This window comes from Salvelinus namaycush, chromosome 15 (assembly GCF_016432855.1).
Source record: "Salvelinus namaycush isolate Seneca chromosome 15, SaNama_1.0, whole genome shotgun sequence".
Lineage (NCBI taxonomy): Eukaryota > Metazoa > Chordata > Actinopteri > Salmoniformes > Salmonidae > Salvelinus > Salvelinus namaycush.
Window position 1 is genome coordinate 13,397,111 of NC_052321.1, and position 18,622 is coordinate 13,415,732.

General features: G+C 46.7%; 1 protein-coding gene across 1 annotated transcript in view; it reads right to left on the reverse strand.

Moving 5' to 3' along the window:
• Window positions 1–18,622, reverse strand: part of LOC120060207 (peroxidasin-like) — an 86,159-nt gene that overhangs the window by 24,584 nt on the left and 42,953 nt on the right. The window contains exons 5-10 of the mRNA XM_039009352.1: window positions 17,803–17,874; window positions 15,765–15,836; window positions 12,342–12,511; window positions 2,589–2,706; window positions 2,105–2,274; window positions 363–635 (exon numbers count right to left, since the gene is read on the reverse strand). Coding sequence (XP_038865280.1) covers window positions 363–635; window positions 2,105–2,274; window positions 2,589–2,706; window positions 12,342–12,511; window positions 15,765–15,836; window positions 17,803–17,874 — 875 coding nt within the window. The remainder of the gene's footprint in view (window positions 1–362; window positions 636–2,104; window positions 2,275–2,588; window positions 2,707–12,341; window positions 12,512–15,764; window positions 15,837–17,802; window positions 17,875–18,622) is intronic.

Sequence of the window (18,622 nt, forward strand, 5' to 3'; positions counted from 1 at the left end):
GAGGCATTATGGTTAGCAGTGTGGTTAAGGGTAGGGTTAAGGTTAGGGTTAGGTTTAAAAGCAGATTTTACGACTTTGTGGCTGTGCTAGCTAGTGACCAGTCTGCAAAGCTGCCTTGAGAAAAAGATTCATGTCAAAAAACGCTAACCTGACAATTCTTAGCAGACACAAACATATGTACCATTAAAATACCCTTTACACATATGGTTCTTCATTGAAAGCAAATTATACTGTGCATCATTGCTTCATATCTTGGTCCATGTTTGCGCATTGTCAATGTAAACTCAAGAAACTACAAAAGATTACAAACAAGATGTTTGCCACTGCCTCTCTCTAAATACTGACTCTACAGTGCTATTCACCCTGTACAATGATGTGAGCGGTAGCGTGGATGGTGTCCAGGTTGTTGGAGGCGAAGCAGGTGTACTGCCCCCCGTCTGCCTGCACCACGTGCTGGATGAACAGCCCCCCAGACGGGGTGGTGTTGATACGGGCATCGGTAGGCAGGGGCGTGCGGTCCCCCTTGGTCCAGGAGACCCGGGGCTGGGGCTGGCCTGTAGCGCTACACTCCAGGGTGATACTCTCCCCCACCAACACCTCTGTATTCTGGGGCTGGATCACAAAACTGGGCCGCGCTGGGGGAGGAAGGTAGGGGATGAGATAGAGAAGGAGAGACAGAGGAAGATTGAGACAAAGTATCTAAGTGATAACATGGGTGGAAACTAAAGAAGCCTATTCTTTCCCACATAAGGCCTTGAGTTGTTCCTGCCCACTTGATCTGACCAGGATGAATATCTGGTCCTACACAGAACCATATCATCTGGTCCTACACAGAACCATATCATCTGGCCCTACACATAATCATATTATCTGGCTCTACACAGATTCACATCATCTGGCCCTAAACAGAGCCATATCATCTGGCCCTACACAGAACCATATCATCTGGCCCTACACAGAACCATATCACCTGGCCCTGAAACAGAACCATATAATCTGGCCCTACACAGAACCATATAATCCGGCCCTACACAGAACCATATAATCTGGCCCTACACAGAACCATATCATCTGGACCTACACAGACTCATATAATCTGGTCCTACACAGAACCATATCATCTGGCCCTACACAGAACCATATCATCTGGTCCTACACAGAACCATATCATCTGGCCCTACACATAACCATATCATCTGGCCCTACACCGAACCATATCATCTGGCCCTACACAGAACCATATCATCTTCCCCTACACAGAACCACATTTTCTGGCCCTACACAGAACCATATAATCTGTTCCTACACAGAACCATATCATCTGACCCTACACAGAACCATATAATCTGGCCCTACACAGAACCATATAATATGGCCCTACACAGAACCATATCATCTGACCCTACACAGAACCATATAATCTGGCCCTACACAGAACCATATAATCTGGCCCTACACAGAACCATATAATATGGCCCTACACAGAACCATATAATATGGCCCTACACAGAACCATATAATCTGGCCCTACACAGAACCATATCATCTGGGCCTACACAGAACCATATAATCTGGCCCTACACAGAACCATATCACCTGGCCCTGAAACAGAACCATATAATCTGGCCCTACACAGAACCATATAATCTGGCCCTACACAGAACCATATCATCTGGCCCTACACAGTACCATATCATCTGGCCCCACATAGACTCATATAATCTGGCCCTACACAGAACCATATAATCTGGCCCTACACAGAACCATATCATCTGGCCCTACACATAACCATATCATCTGGCCCTACACCGAACCATATCATCTGGCCCTACACAGAACCATATCATCTTCCCCTACACAGAGAAATATAATCTGGCCCTACACAGAACCACAGCATCGGGCCAAGTGTGGAGGAAATAATGAGAGGGAGCAAGAGATCACAGATATAGGGTACCTTGTTAACTGTACAAGAGCATAAGCGTAACAGGTGCAGCCAAATATTACTCTAAGTAACCACTTCACTGTCATTGTAGAGAAGGACTTACATTATATAGCCCATGAAAAATATTCAAACATGTATTACATAATATGAGGGGCCACTCACAGGGGGCTCCGAAGTATCTGAGTGTGACCTGAGAGGTCTTGACCTCTCCAGCTACGTTCTTGGCCATGCACTGGTACACTCCCTGGTCCGTCTCCCGCGTGTCCCGGATCATCAGAGTACCGTCCTCCAGCAGGTTGAGACGAGAGTCATCATGCATGTTCAGGGCATTACTGGGGAAAAATACACATACATAAATAACATTACATAATCGCATACATACAGTATGTTTATATGTGGCAGCAGGTAGCCTAGCAGTTAAGAGTGTTGGACCAGTAACCGAAACGGTTGCTGGTTCGAATCCCCGAGCTGACTAAAAATCAGTCGATGTACCCTTGAGCAAGGCACTTAACCATACTTGCTCCTGTAAATCTCTCTGGATTAGAGCGTCTGCTAATTGACTAAATGGCTAAATGTTAACTGTAGGAAAAAGTAGTTAGGACACATTGTTTCAACGTTGATGTCACCATTGGAGAGTGGGCCTTACTTGTTCATAAGCCAGATGATCTGTGGTTTGGGGTTTCCCTCGGCCCTGCAGGTGAAGTACACCGTGTTCCCTGACGTCACGTCAACATCCTGGGGCTCTGACGTGATCCTGGGCAACTCTGCACAGGAGAGAGGGAGGAGGATGAGAGGAGGATGGGATAAAGACAGGTTTAAGAGAACACAATAAAGCAACCAGCCACAATAAATACACCATTTCCTTTCAGAACAAGAGTCATGTCTCTGTTAGTCTGATATAACTAGGCCATAGTAATGGTCTGTAGAGAGAACACTCTGATATAACTAGGCCATAGTAATGGTCTGTAGAGAGAACACTCTGATATAACTAGGCCAGAGCAATGGTCTGTAGAGAGGTCACTCTGATATAACTAGGCCAGAGTAATGGTCTGTAGAGAAGACACTGATATAACTAGGCCAGAGTAATGGTCTGTAGAGAGGACACTCTGATATAACTAGGCCAGAGTAATGGTCTGTAGAGAAGACACTGATATAACTAGGCCAGAGTAATGGTCTGTAGAGAGAACACTCTGATATAACTAGGCCAGAGCAATGGTCTGTAGAGAGAACACTCTGATATAACTAGGCCAGAGTAATGGTCTGTAGAGAGAACACTCTGATATAACTAGGCCAGAGCAATGGTCTGTAGAGAGAACACTCTGATATAACTAGGCCAGAGTAATGGTCTGTAGAGAGAACACTCTGATATAACTAGGCCATAGTAATGGTCTGTAGAAAGGACACTCTGATATAACTAGGCCAGAGTAATGGTCTGTAGAAAGGACACTCTGATATTACTAGGCCATAGTAATGGTCTGTAGAAAGGACACTCTGATATAACTAGGCCATAGTAATGGTCTGTAGAGAGAACACTCTGATATAACTAGGCCAGAGTAATGGTCTGTAGAAAGGACACTCTGATATAAATAGGCCAGAGTAATGGTCTGTAGAGAAGACACTGATATAACTAGGCCAGCGCAATGGTCTGTAGAGAGGACACTCTGATATAACTAGGCCAGAGTAATGGTCTGTAGAGAAGACACTGATATAACTAGGCCAGAGCAATGGTCTGTAGAGAGGTCACTCTGATATAACTAGGCCAGAGTAATGGTCTGTAGAGAGGACACTGATATAACTAGGCCAGAGCAATGGTCTGTAGAGAGGACACTCTGATATAACTAGGCCAGAGTAATGGTCTGTAGAGAGGACACTCTGATATAACTAGGCCAGAGCAATGGTCTGTAGAGAGGACACTCTGATATAACTAGGCCAGAGTAATGGTCTGTAGAGAGGACACTCTGATATAACTAGGCCAGAGCAATGGTCTGTAGAGAAACACTGATATAACTAGGCCAGAGCAATGGTCTGTAGAGAAACACTGATATAACTAGGCCAGAGCAATGGTCTGTAGAGAGGACACTCTGATATAACTAGGCCAGAGTAATGGTCTGTAGAGAGGACACTCTGATATAACTAGGCCAGAGTAATGGTCTGTAGAGAAGACACTGATATAACTAGGCCAGAGTAATGGTCTGTAGAGAGGTCACTCTGATATAACTAGGCCAGAGTAATGGTCTGTAGAGAGGACACTGATATAACTAGGCCAGAGCAATGGTCTGTAGAGAGGACACTCTGATATAACTAGGCCAGAGTAATGGTCTGTAGAGAGGACACTCTGATATAACTAGGCCAGAGCAATGGTCTGTAGAGAAACACTGATATAACTAGGCCAGAGCAATGGTCTGTAGAGAAACACTGATATAACTAGGCCAGAGCAATGGTCTGTAGAGAGGACACTCTGATATAACTAGGCCAGAGTAATGGTCTGTAGAGAGGACACTCTGATATAACTAGGCCAGAGTAATGGTCTGTAGAGAAGACACTGATATAACTAGGCCAGAGTAATGGTCTGTAGAAAGGACACTCTGATATAACTAGGCCAGAGCAATGGTCTGTAGAGAAGACACTGATATAACTAGGCCAGAGCAATGGTCTGTAGAGAAGACACTGATATAACTAGGCCAGAGTAATGGTCTGTAGAGAGGACACTGATATAACTAGGCCAGAGTAATGGTCTGTAGAGAAGACACTGATATAACTAGGCCAGAGTAATGGTCTGTAGAGAGGACACTGATATAACTAGGCCAGAGCAATGGTCTGTAGAGAGGACACTCTGATATAACTAGGCCAGTAATGGTCTGTAGAGAGGACACTCTGATATAACTAGGCCATAGCAATGGTCTGTAGAGAAACACTGATATAACTAGGCCAGAGTAATGGTCTGTAGAGAGGACACTCTGATATAACTAGGCCAGTGTAATGGTCTGTAGAAAGGACACTCTGATATAACTAGGCCAGTGTAATGGTCTGTAGAGAGGACACTGATATAACTAGGCCATAGTAATGGTCTGTAGAGAAGACACTAATATAACTAGGCCAGTGTAATGGTCTGTAGAGAAGCCTGGTGCGGGGGTTTGGTGTGGGGGCCTGGTGAGGGGGCTTGGTGAGGGGGTCTGTTGAGGGGGTTTTGTGTGGGAGCTTGGTGAGGGGGCCTGTTGAGGGGGCCTGGTGAGGGGGTTTGGTGTGGGAGCTTGGTGAGGGGACCTGTTAAGGGGGTTTGGTGTGGGAGCCTGGTGAGGGGGCCTGTTGAGGGGGGTTGGTGTGGGAGCCTGGTGAGGGGGCCTGTTGAGGGGGCCTGTTGAGGGGGCCTGTTGAGGGGGTTTGGTGTGGGAGCCTGGTGAGGGGGCTTGGTGAGGGGGCTTGGTGAGGGGGCCTGTTGAGGGGGCCTGTTGAGGGGGTTTGGTGTGGGAGCCAGGTGAGGGGGCTTGGTGAGGGGGCTTGGTGAGGGGGCCTGTTGAGGGGATCTGTTGAGGGGGTTTGGTGTGGGAGCTTGGTGAGGGGGCCTGTTGAGGGGGTTTGGTGTGGGAGCCTGGTGAGGGGGCCTGTTGAGGGGGTTTGGTGTGGGAGCCTGGTGAGGGGGCCTGTTGAGGGGATTTGGTGTGGGAGCCTGGTGAGGGGGCCTGTTGAGGGGGCCTGTTGAGGGGGTTTGGTGTGGGAGCCTGGTGAGGGGGCTTGGTGAGGGGGCTTGGTGAGGGGGCCTGTTGAGGGGGCCTGTTGAGGGGGTTTGGTGAGGGGGCTTGCTGAGCGGGCCTGTTGAAGGGGCCTGGTGAGGGGGTTTGGTGTGGGAGCCTGGTGAGGGGGCCTGTTGAGGGGGTTTGGTGTGGGAGCCTGGTGAGGGGGCTTGGTGAAGGGTCCTTTGTAGCTCAGTTGGTAGAGCATAGCCAGAGGAGTGAGTTCATTTCCGGAGAATGTGTGCACGCATGACTGTAAGTTGCTTTGGATAAAAGCGTCTGCTAAATGGCATATATTATTTAAGCAATAAGGCATTGAGGAGGTGTGGTATACAGCCAATATACCACGACCAAGGACTGTTGTTAAGCACGATGCAATGCAGAGTGCCTGGATACAGCCCTTAGCCATGGTATATTGGCCATATACCACAAACCCCCGAGGTGCCTTATTGCTATTATAAATTGGTTATCAAAGTAATTAGAACAGTAAATACATGTTTTGTCATACCTGGTTTGAACCCTGAATGCTGATTGGCTGAAAGCCGTGGTATTTCAGACTGTAACGAAAAAACACGTTTTAATGTTCTAATTAAATTGGTAACCAGTTTATAATCACAATAAGGCACCTCTGGGGTTTGTGGTATATGGCCAATATATCGCGGCTGTATCCAGGCACTCCACGTTGAATCATACTTAAGAACAGCCAGGCCTGGTGAAGGGGCCTCTCTGGTTAAGAACAGGGATGGAAACAAAGGTGTGTGTACACACACCCACAAATCAACTCCTGTGAGGAAATAGTTTGACTGCTCTAGGAATAATGCAGACAGTGTCCCTGTGAGGAAATAGTTCAACTGCTCCAGGAATAAAGCATGCAGTGTCCCTGTGAGGAAATAGTTCAACTGCTCCAGGAATAAGGCAGACAGTGTCCTGTCCCTATGAGGAAATAGTTCAACTGCTCCAGGAATAAGGCAGACAGTGTCCCTGTGAGGAAATAGTTCAACTGCTCCAGGAATAAGGCAGACAGTGTCCCTGTGAGGAAATAGTTCAACTGCTCCAGGAATAAGGCAGACAGTGTCCCTGTGGGGAAATAGTTCAACTGCTCTAGGAATAAGGCAGACCGTGTCCCTGTGAGGAAATAGTTCAACTGCTCTAGGAATAAGGCAGACAGTGTCCCTGTGAGGAAATAGTTTGACTGCTCTAGGAATAAGGCAGACAGTGTCCCTGTGAGGAAATAGTTTGACTGCTCTAGGAATAAGCCAGGCAGTGTCCCTGTGAGGAAATAGTTTGACTGCTCTAGGAATAAGGTAGACAGTGTCCCTGTGAGGAAATAGTTCGACTGCTCTAGGAATAAGCCAGGCAGTGTCCCTGTGAGGAAATAGTTCAACTGCTCCAGGAATAAGGCAGACAGTGTCCCTGTGAGGAAATAGTTCAACTGCTCCAGGAATAAGGCAGACAGTGTCCCTGTGAGGAAATAGTTCAACTGCTCCAGGAATAAGGCAGACAGTGTCCCTGTGAGGAAATAGTTCAACTGCTCCAGGAATAAGGCAGGCAGTGTCCCTGTGAGGAAATAGTTCAACTGCTCCAGGAATAAGGCAGACAGTGTCCCTGTGAGGAAATAGTTCAACTGCTCCAGGAATAAGGCAGACAGTGTCCCTGTGAGGAAATAGTTAAACTGTTCCAGGAATAAGGCAGGCAGTGTCCCTGTGAGGAAATAGTTCAACTGCTCCAGGAATAAGGCAGGCAGTGTCCCTGTGAGGAAATAGTTCAACTGCTCCAGGAATAAGGCAGGCAGTGTCCCTGTGAGTGCTCTGGAGCGTGGTGGTGGTGGTGGTGGTGGTGAACTTCAGCCTGCTGCCTCCTGAGAGATTCTGACCTCTCTTGCAGACTGGCACTTTTAGGTGCACATACATAATTCACTCACTCACTCCATCCAAACACACACACACACGCATGCACACACACGCCTATTTGTCTACATGTGACAGACACATTTAATAGACAGCATAGAGTAGGCCCTCCAGTCCAGCATCTCTTCGCTCTCTCCTAACGCACACATCGTGCACATGGGACAGGCCAAGACATAAATCTGTCTGCTCTGGGCCATCCAGGTCCTCCATCACCAACCAGCGTAGCAGGCCAACCAGCAGCTCCAACCAGACCGATGGGAAGCAGTAACCTCAGATTGTGTCTTTCTCACCACCACCACTATACCACATAAGACCACATCAGCACTGGGCACTAATTACACTGTTCGTTTTCCTTAACTCCAAACATGGCAACCCAGCCCTGGCTCCTGTCTCCTTCATAGGCCCAGGTCAGAGAAGGGACAGGAAAGGGAGTGGGTAGCCAGGCCAGCAGGGAGGTGGCACTTAACCACAGGCCCTGTTGTTTTGACAGCTGCTTGTTCCATTGTTTACAGCAGAGAGGAGCAGAGAGGGAAGAGATGGGAGGGGAGAGATGAAAGAGAGAGGAGGGAAGGGAGAGGAGGAATGAAGAGGGGAGAGGAGGGCAGAGAAGGAGGGCAGGGGAGAGGAGAAGGAGAGGAGGGGAGAAGAGGGAAGGGAGAGATGGAGAGGAGGAGGGTTTTATGGGGTTCATTATTTCATTCTGCCAGCCTCACCCATCCATCCCTCACACCAGTGGAGGCTTCTGAGGGTAAGACTGCTTATAATAATGTCTGGAACGCAGTGGCGGCCGGTGCCATTTACGATGAGGGAGCACGATTATTTATTTTATGAGCATGGCCTTATTTCTATTACAGCATATTGGATGACTGTCATTCATATTCCATTCACCCAGTTCAATGTAAAATCAATAGGTTTAGGCTACTACATTTTTCCCTATACCCATCATGAGGTTGCTACAACCTAGCCTATGAATGAAAGTTTACAACGTAAGTGCAAACTGGTTGGTAGAAAGATTTGAGATGACAGACAGGTGACACATGGACAGACAGCTCATTCAATGCTGTCTTACTGCCAGCCTCTGACTGTGGTGGTATGTAAACAGCTACAAAGAATATAGATGAAAACTCTCTCGGTAGGTAGTGTTGTCTGCACCTTATTATGAGAAACTCTACCTCAGGCGAGCAATAGCTTGTACATCTCTTTCTCCGCCTCCTCTTCACACAGATCACTGGGGATGGGGCTTGTTCCCGAGGGAGCCGTATATCCTCCGCCTTGGGCTTGTCAGAGTCGTGAAAGACGAAAAAGGATTCTGCTAGTCGGTGGTAAGTAATCGCAGTCTTTATGTCTAGAAGTAATTTTCGGTCATAAGAGACGGTAGCGGCAACATTATGTACAAAAAGAGTAAACAAAACAAACAAAACAACACAACCGGTTGGGGGCACGTACAGTGTCTGCCTTCTGCTCCGGCACCATCTTTCTAGGCAGAGTTCCTCTGTCCAGTGTCTATGTTCTTTTGCCCATCTTAATCTTTTCTTTTTATTGGGCAGTCTGAGGTAAGGCGTTTTCTTTGCAACTCTGCCTAGAAGGCCAGCATCCCGGAGTCCCCTCTTCACTGTTGACATTGAGCCTGGTGTTTTGCAGGTACTATTTAATGAAGCTGCCAGTTGAGGACTTGTGAGGCGTCTGTTTCTCAAACTAGACACTAATGTACTTGTCCTCTTGCTCAGTTGTGCACCAGGGCCTCCCACTCCTCTTTCTATTCTGGTTAGAGCCAGTTTGCACTGTTTTGTGAAGGGATTAGTACACAGCGTTGTACGAGATCGTCAGTTTCTTGGCAATTTCTCGCATGGAATAGCCTTCATTTCTCAGAATAAGAATAGACTGACTGAGTTTCGTAAGAAAGGTCTTTGTTTCTGAGCCTGTAATCGAACCCACAAATGCTGATGCTCCAGATACGCAACTATTCTACAATAATCATTTACAACATTAACAATGTCTACACTGTATTTCTGATCAATTTGATGTTATTTTAATGGACAAAAAATGTGCTATTCTTTCAAAAACAAGAACATTTCTAAGTGACCACAAACTTTTGAACAGTAGTGTATAAACAGCTTGTTGTATTTCTTCTCACATCTATGAGCTCTCCTCCGCTCACCTTTTCCTTTCGCTTGTAGACTTCAATACACAACACATTAGCTATCTGTGACCACGCAAAAAAACAGCCTAGATCATTGTCACCATATTAGCTAAAGTAACATCATCAACTATTATTGACCCTTATTTTTCCATGTAAGTTGTCTGAGAACACATTCTCATTTACAGCAACAACCTGGGGAATAGTTACAGGGGAGAGGAGGGGGATGAATGAGCCAATTGTAAACTGGGGATGATTAGGTGCCCTGATGGTATGAAGGCCAGATTGGGAATTTAGCCAGGACACCAGGGTTAACACCCCTACTCTTACAATAAGTGTAAAAAATCTTGAGTGACCACAGAGAGTCAGCACACCTGTTTAACATCCCATCCAATAGACAGCACCCTACCCAGGGCAATGTCCCCAATCACTGCCCTGGGAGATTGTGTAAGACCAGAGGAAAGAGTGCCTCCTACTGGCCCTACAACACCACTTACAGCAGCATCTGGTCTCCCATCCAGGAACTGACCAGTACCAACGCTGCTTAGCTTCAGAAGAAAGCCACCAGTGGGATGCAGGGTGATATGCTGCTGGCTAATAGAACTATACATTAGTAAACCCGCTACAATCATGCAGTACAGCGTAGTAAACAGTTTAGCAGTTACACCAGTGGGCCCCGGTGGCAATAAATTAATAAAACCAAAAGCTTACCTTGACATGGAAGAGTTCCAGTGTTGGATAGTCTTAGCCAGCTAGCTAACATAGCATCCTTCTGTTTGAGCCGGGAGTTTGAGTGGGCTAAACTTGCTAGCTACATTTGCTAGCTAAGTAAGTGAAAGTTATTCTTTTTTACAAAATATAGCTCTCTCTCTCTCCTCCATTTCTGAAGAAATTAATTGGTTAAAAATTGTTCAACTGTTTTTATTCTCTCTCTTTGAGTCAACTACTCACCACATTTTATGCACTGCAGTGCTAGCTAGCTGTAGCTTATGCTTTCAGTACTAGATGCATTCTCTGATCCTTTGCTTGGGTGGACAACATGTCAGTTCATGCTACAAGAGCTCTGATAGGTTGGAGGATGTCCTTCCGGAAGTTGTCATAATTACTGTGTAAGGCTATGGAAGGGGGTAAGAACCAATAGCCTCCTAGGATTTGTATTGAAGTCAATGTACCCAGAGGAGGACGGAAGCCAGCTGTCCTCCGGCTACACCATGGTGCTACCCTACACAGTGCTGTGGAGGATACTGTAGACCTTCTTTGCAAAACAGTGTATTTTAATCAATTATTTGGTGTCATGTGAATACATTTTGTATAGTTTTTTCTAAAAAGGATAACTTTTTTAATGTTTCACTATTTTTACTTTTATGAAATTCACTAAGGAGGATGGTCCTCTCCTAAGGAGTGTTTGATGTATTTGATACCATTCCACCTATTCCGCTCCAGCCATTACTACGAGCCCGTCCTCCCCAATTAGCGTGCCACCAACCTCCTGTGCTTCACATACTCAAATCACTTTCTCATTTCACCCATCTCTTCCCCCCATACAGTCAGACAGGCGCTTGATCCCTTTATCCAATCTACACTCCACCCGTCCACCCATCAGACACACCCAGGACACAGTGCTGATGGGTTAAGCAGATACTTCATTCTTATGTTTTCTTATTATTACTTGTGTTATTATTTTTATTATTATTTTTTTTTTTACTCCGCATCGTTGTGAAAGGGCTTGTAAGTAAGCATTTCACGATAAAGTCTACACCGGTTTCGGCGCACGTGACAAATACATTTTGTATTTGCTGGCTCCAGGAGGCAGGCTGCTGGGTTCTGTGGCTCAGAGCAGTGGCAGAGCAGTGGCATGCTACCCAGCCCAGGACCTCATCTGCTGGGGCCGTGGTGAAACAACAGCTGGCTGGAGAACACAGACCATCCCCAGTAGAGACAATGCAGACAGGACACAGACAGACAGACAGACAGAGAGAGAGAGCAACAGACAGACACAGAGACAGACAGACAGCAGGGACCCACCTGGGGAAATCCCCTGACAACAGCTAAAGGGACAGGTAAGGCTTTATGTGGCTAGTGAGTTGGGGTTTCAGTGAAGTGGATGGTATGTGAAAGAAGGTATGTGTGTGTTTACACGGACCTCGGAGTGTGAGCCACTGTTTTTGCCACAGTTAAAATATTCTGCACAGCTGGCTAAGTGAGCGCAGGTTGACGTTTATTGTCATGAATCTGACCCTAGAGGCAAGAACTGTGCGATTTCTGATAGATAGGTCCGCTGCAAAGTCAAAATTGGCTATACCGTAAAAATTCATGACAACAAAAATGGGCTTTTTGGTCTTAATTTAAGGTTAAGGTCAGGCATTAGGGTTAGCAGCGGAGTTAAGGTTAGGGTTAAGGTTAAGGTTAAAATCAGATTGATGTGACTTTGTGGCTGTGGCAGCTGGTAACCACTCTGCAGAGCTGCCTCCAAAACAAGATTCATGACAATAAATGCCAACCTACTAAGTGAGTATGAGTGTGTGCGTGCACGTGCACGTGTGTTGTGTGTGTAATGTGTGTGTGTGTGTAAGCACCTGCGCCTGTGTGTGTGTGCCCTTACACCTGTGTGTGTGTGTTCTCACCACAGTTGAGCTCCTCAGCGGTGAGTGTGGCCACAGATCGTCCCTGCAGCCGTCTGGGGTAGTCACAGGTGGCAGCAGCCTGGGCATTGCCTGACTCAGCATACTGCTTCAACAGGTCAGCCAGCCACAGCAGCTCACAGTCACAGTTCAGAGTGTTAGAGTCCAGGCGCCTGCACACAGAGCGAGAGCGAGAGTGAGGATGAGAGAGAAATAGAGAGACCGTGAGAGGAAGAGAGAGGGAGAGAGAAATAGAGAGAGAGTGAGCGAGGCATGAGAGAGAGAGCATGAGAGAGAGAGAGAGAGAGAGAGAGAGAGAGAGAGAGGGGGGGGAAGAGAAAGAGAGAGAGAGAAAGTTTGTGAGAAAGTGAGCGTGAGGGGATGAGAGAGAGAATGTGAGAGAGAGAGAATGACAGAGAGAGAGGGGTGGGAGTGAGGGGAAGAGAGAGAGAACGTGAGAGAGCGACAGATAGAGAGAGTGAGGGGAAGAGAGAGAGAACATGAGAGAGAGAGAGAGCGACAGAGAGAGAGGGGGGTGGGAGAGATTACAGTATTACTGACCATCTCATGCCTGTTTATAGTAGTGCTCTAAATATAGCGTTTTAGCTGTTTTTAATGACCTGTTTGTCAGTTGCCGATGTCTGTGTATCCTGCACCTGCACAAAGCTGTGAGATTGTATACATTATACTCATCCTCAGTATAACTCAACCTCTCATAAATACAGTATTTTCTGTACTGTACAGTAGACAACAATGTAATATCAAACACCAATACAGGACTTCTAACTGTACATCATACAATACAGATCACACTACTAGCAGTCCTGTTTTATTATAGTTGCATGGTTAAATAGTATGGGTAAACATTTTGACTGGTGTCAGTAGTGGTCTGAGTCTGACTTGAGTCAGTAGTGGGCTGAGTCTGTCTGGAGTCAGTAGTGGGCTGAGTCTGTCTGGAGTCAGTAGTGGGCTGAGTCTGTCTGGAGTCAGTAGTGGGCTGAGTCTGTCTGGAGTCAGTAGTGGGCTGAGTCTGTCTGGAGTCAGTAGTGGGCTGAGTCTGTCTGGAGTCAGTAGTGGGCTGAATCTGTCTGGAGTCAGTAGTGGGCTGAGTCTGTCTGGAGTCAGTAGTGGTCTGAGTCTGACTGGAGTCAGTAGTGGTCTGAGTCTGACTTGAGTCAGTAGTGGGCTGAGTCTGTCTGGAGTCAGTAGTGGGCTGAGTCTGTCTGGAGTCAGTAGTGTGCTGAATCTGTCTGGAGTCAGTATTGGGATGAGTCTGTCTGGAGTCAGTAGTGGGCTGAGTCTGTCTGGAGTCAGTAGTGTGCTGAATCTGTCTGGAGTCAGTAGTGGGCTGAGTCTGTCTGGAGTCAGTAGTGGGATGAGTCTGTCTGGGCGGTAGTGGGCTCAGTCTGTCTGGAGTCAGTAGTGGACTGAGTCTGTCTGGAGTCTGAGACTGTCTGGAGTCAGTAGTGGAATGAGTCTGTCTGGAGTCAGTAGAGGGCTGAGTCTGTCTGGAGTCAGTAGTGGGCTGAGTCTGTCTGGAGTCAGTAGTGGGCTTAGTCTGTCTGGAGTCAGTAGTGGGCTGAGTCTGTCTGGAGTCAGTAGTGGGCTGAGTCTGTCTGTAGTCAGTAGTGGGCTGAGTCTGTCTGGAGTCAGTAGTGGGCTGAATCTGTCTGGAGTCAGTAGTGGGCTGAGTCTGTCTGTAGTCAGTAGTGGGCTGAATCTGTCTGTAGTCAGTAGGGGGATGAGTCTGTCTGTAGTCAGTAGTGGGATGAGTCTGTCTGTAGTCAGTAGTGGGATGAGTCTGTCTGGAGTCAGTAGTGGGATGAGTCTGTCTGGAGTCAGTAGTGGGATGAGTCTGTCTGTAGTCAGTAGTGGGATGAGTCTGTCTGTAGTCAGTAGTGGACTGAGTCTGTCTGGAGTCTGAGTTTGTCTGGAGTCAGTAGTGGGATGAGTCTGTCTGGGTGGTAGTCAGCTGAGTCTGTCTGGAGTCAGTAGTAGGTTGATCCTGTCTGGAGTCTGAGTCTGTCTGGAGTCAGTAGTGGGATGAGTCTGTCTGAGTGGTAGTGGGCTGAGTCTGTCTGGAGTCAGTTGTGGACTGAGTCTGTCTGGAGTCTGAGTCTGTCTGGAGTCAGTATTGGGATGAGTCTGTCTGGGCGGTAGTGGGCTGAGCCTGTCTGTAGTCAGTAGTGGGATGAGTCTGTCTGGGCGGTAGTGGGCTGAGTCTGTCTGTAGTCAGTATTGGCATGAGTCTGTCTGGGCGGTAGTGGGCTGAGCCTGTCTGTAGTCAGTAGTGGGATGAGTCTGTCTGGGCGGTAGTGGGCTGCGTCTGTCTGGAGTCTGAGTCTGTCTGGAGTCAGTAGTGGGCTGAGTCTGTCTGGAGTCAGTAGTGGGCTGAGTCTGTCTGTAGTCAGTAGTGGGATGAGTCTCTCTGTAGTCAGTAGTGGGATGAGTCTGTCTGGAGTCAGTAGAGGGATGAGTCTGTCTGTAGTCAGTAGTGGGATGAGTCTGTCTGGAAGGTAGAGTAAATCCTTTCTGGCAGCCTACCAGTGTGGACTGAGACTGGCAAAACACACATGCACACACACAGCTATGCCACACAGCTATGCCACACAGCTATGCCCAGCTCAGTCCAAACACTGACTCAGCATGGCCTTTTTGGGAGAACTCCTCTCCTGCTGTGGGAAACTGTCTGTCTGCTCCAGAGTACAGATTGGCTGGCACTTCACTTTCTATTTATCCTTTCTTCTACTGGTCTCTTCAGGTTTCAGGGAGATTTGTACATTCCAGGAGACAGTAATATCCTCATTTAATCTTATCCCACTCTGAACATCATCCAAATCTGAGTGCCGTAATAATCAGAGGGAAATATTGTTTTTGAATCCCATTCCTCCCACGTTGCCAGTTGTCTTGTCTGTCTACTGTACCTCTCAACCACAGCATACTGGTTCTGGGTCCAACACATCTTGGAAGTATTTTGAAGTATTTTGAAGTATTTTGAAGTATACATCTCTGAAGTATTCAGAGTGAGATGTTGAAAAGGGGAAGAACATAATAGGGGAAGGTAAAACTCTGATCCTAATGTACTGCCTGTCCGCTGATCCTAATGTACTGCCTGTCCGCTGATCCTAATGTACTGCCTGTCCGCTGATCCTAATGTACTGCCTATCCGCTGATCCTAATGTACTGCCTGTCCACTGATCCTAATGTTCAGCCTGTCCGCTGATCCTAATGTACTGCCTATCCGCTGATCCTAATGTACTGCCTGTCCGCTGATCATAATGTACTGTCTGTCTGCTGATCCTAATGTACTGCCTGTCTGCTGATCCTAATGTCCGCTGTACACAGACAGGCAGGGTTTGTATCTCTCACAGCATTCTCAGACAACACAATAGCTGCCCTGTGCATGCACGTTGTCAGTGAACTTACAGTCTCTTCATGGACTGGAGATGGGAGAAGGTCCCCAGCACGAGATGGGTAATTCTGTTGTTGTGCAAAAACCTGCAGGAGAGAAAGAGTGAGAGACAGACACAGATAATCAGATAAAGTCATAGATAAGTCATAGATAATTATAGACACATGCTGTGTGTAATGTGTACGTCTGACAGACTGTTGAGTAGGTTGACAGGGGTTGACCTCTAAAGGGATTGAACTCTATGCATCATGCCTATAGCTACAGCATGTCACAGTGTCAACAAGCACATAAGGTTAGTGACTCATGAGGAATGTGTATATTTACTATGGATTACTTGAGCTTACTACTTTGACATTACTTCTAGACATTACTTACAGCATCAGTCCCTTTGATGTAGGCCTGCAGGCTCATATTGGGAGCCATATGTTTTTGGAAGACGGTCAATTGACGATTTTATATCATCATTATTTTGATCTGGGTTAAGAAATATGATCAGTTTACCACACATGACACATGATCAAGGCTTCCCGTCCATGACCGCTTCCTTCACAACCATACAACGATCTTACAGGAAGATTACATTCTGGATCGAAAACTGATGACAGATAAATGAATTAATAAAGCTATGTTTATGGAAACATTTTCCCCAAACAACGCCAACAAACCTCCATATTTGTTAGCAATCACCATAAATCTAAAGAAACAACAAGACGTTTTCCTTCTTATTCTTCTCTTCAATCCACAGGAGATAGATACATCTTCCAGAATGCTCTTGTCCACAAACTAGCGAGACTGGGCGATCTGTTTTCATGGAGATCTTCCCCTACAAACGTTCCAGAATCAGTGCGCCTGGGAATTCCTTCCCCTTTTCCATCCGTGTGCAGGCGGCTCCTCTCCCTCTCTGGGGAGGGTTGGGAACGTGTGTGGCAGGATTCCAGGTGTAGCCAATAAACACAGAGAGAAGGAGGAATTCAGCTCAGGCGTGAAAACAGAGGCCAGCCGGCCGGTCAGCCATCCATCCATCCAGCCATCCATCCATCCATATGGCAGAAGGTCCAAGTCCAGTGGGGGTGCAAGAGTCTGACACAGTTCACTGAATGTCAACACTCACTCTATTCATCCACTGAATCTACTGCTACTTCAATAATACAGTTGTTTTATTTCATTTGTCCCCTCATAGTGTTCCTTTTTTTCTCGCAGATCCCCTTATGTTGTGTCACGAGAGTTGATATCTCTCCAGGTGTTATCAGTGGACCCTCTGGCCCTGTAGGGTAACCAGCTGACCTGGGCTCTCAACTTCTGTCCTACACAGCACATAGAGATCTGATGGGTCGGTGGAGAACACACACGCACACAGACCTCTGAAGTCGTAACAGGTTGTGGGACCTTTCAGAATAACTATGAGAAGGACCCTGAGTTTTTCCTGACCACATGTCAGGAATCTGAGTTTGAACGGTTGGGAGGAGCACCAGACAGAAGGCAGAGTGAGGGCTCAGGGAAAATACAGCCAAACACATGCGCTGGGCACATGTATCCCTGTACAGTCTGTCCTCATAGCTATTTACCCGTAACAGACAAACAGCTTTAAAAATGTCCCAATAGACCTCAAGAGACTTGTTGAGGAGATTAGCTGTCCTGATGTAGGATGAAGGCATCTCAGAACATTGAAAGGTCATCCAACGGTTGTACTGCTTTGAAAAGCCCCACTTAAAGTCCAGCTTCATGCTAAACACATAGGGCTCTGTCAGTTGGGAACAGTGCATTCTATTCCCAGTACATTATGTAGTCTATTTTGTGGGGTTTAAAGTATATTTACCAGTATGTATACGTTGTAAAGTCTGTTCCGCACTCAGTGCCGTCTGAAATAAGTCAGCTCAGGTAGAAGACTGACGGTGACAAGCACGTACACGCCACAACAAATCATTATATCATTTGGAGAGTTGTCCTATTGTTTGTTTAAGATGCATCACTCCATCATTTAGAAAAATGAGAAGCGTAGAGTAAGAACGCAACTTGGTATAATAGAGTGAAATGTGAAGATAGTGGACTTACAGGCGTTCAAGCTTTGGGAGGTGGGTGAAGGATTCCGGTTCTAAGGACTCGATGTTGTTGAAGTGCAGGTACCTGGAAGAGAAAGGATCATGGACACAGTATCACCAGATTAGGATTAATCATAACTCAGAACTAATGGCAAGAAACAGCAAGGTTAGACAAATGAAATATGAACTCCAATTAGTCACTGAACAGTAACTTTTAGGTTCAGTGACATATTTGCTTATTAAACAGACAAAGCAACAGTCAAAGCAAGCAAACGTTGAGCCAAGCTGCACTAATCAGCAATAAAAGACATGATGACGATCTTGTGCAATAGTGGATATAGCACAACATCCACTTACTACACTATAGGTAGACAGGTAGCCTAGCGCTTAAGAGCATTGGGCCAGTAACTGAAAGGTCACTGGTTCGAATCCCCAAATAGGCTAAGTGAAGGATCTGTTGTTGTGCCCTTGAACGAGGCACTTGACCCTAATTGCTCCTGTAAGTCGCTCTGCATAAGAGCGTCTGCTACATGACTCATATGTAAAATAAATGCATTAAGACTTTGGCACAGCACACAAGCTTTACTAATAGAGTTTGACACAGCCAAGGATCTTAGTGAAGGATGTCTGGTTGATATCCAACCTAAGATTTCCTGCATCTGTCTAAAAGAGATAGATTTAGGGTGTTGTCTTCTCTCATCATAGAGTAGCAGTGTTAAGGCTGGCCAGGGGATGGTCCAAGGACAACAGAACACTGAACAGCCAAGAGGAATTACACAGACAACCATATTTAATCTCTGAGAGAGAGGAAGAGAGAAAACTTGGCAACAGGC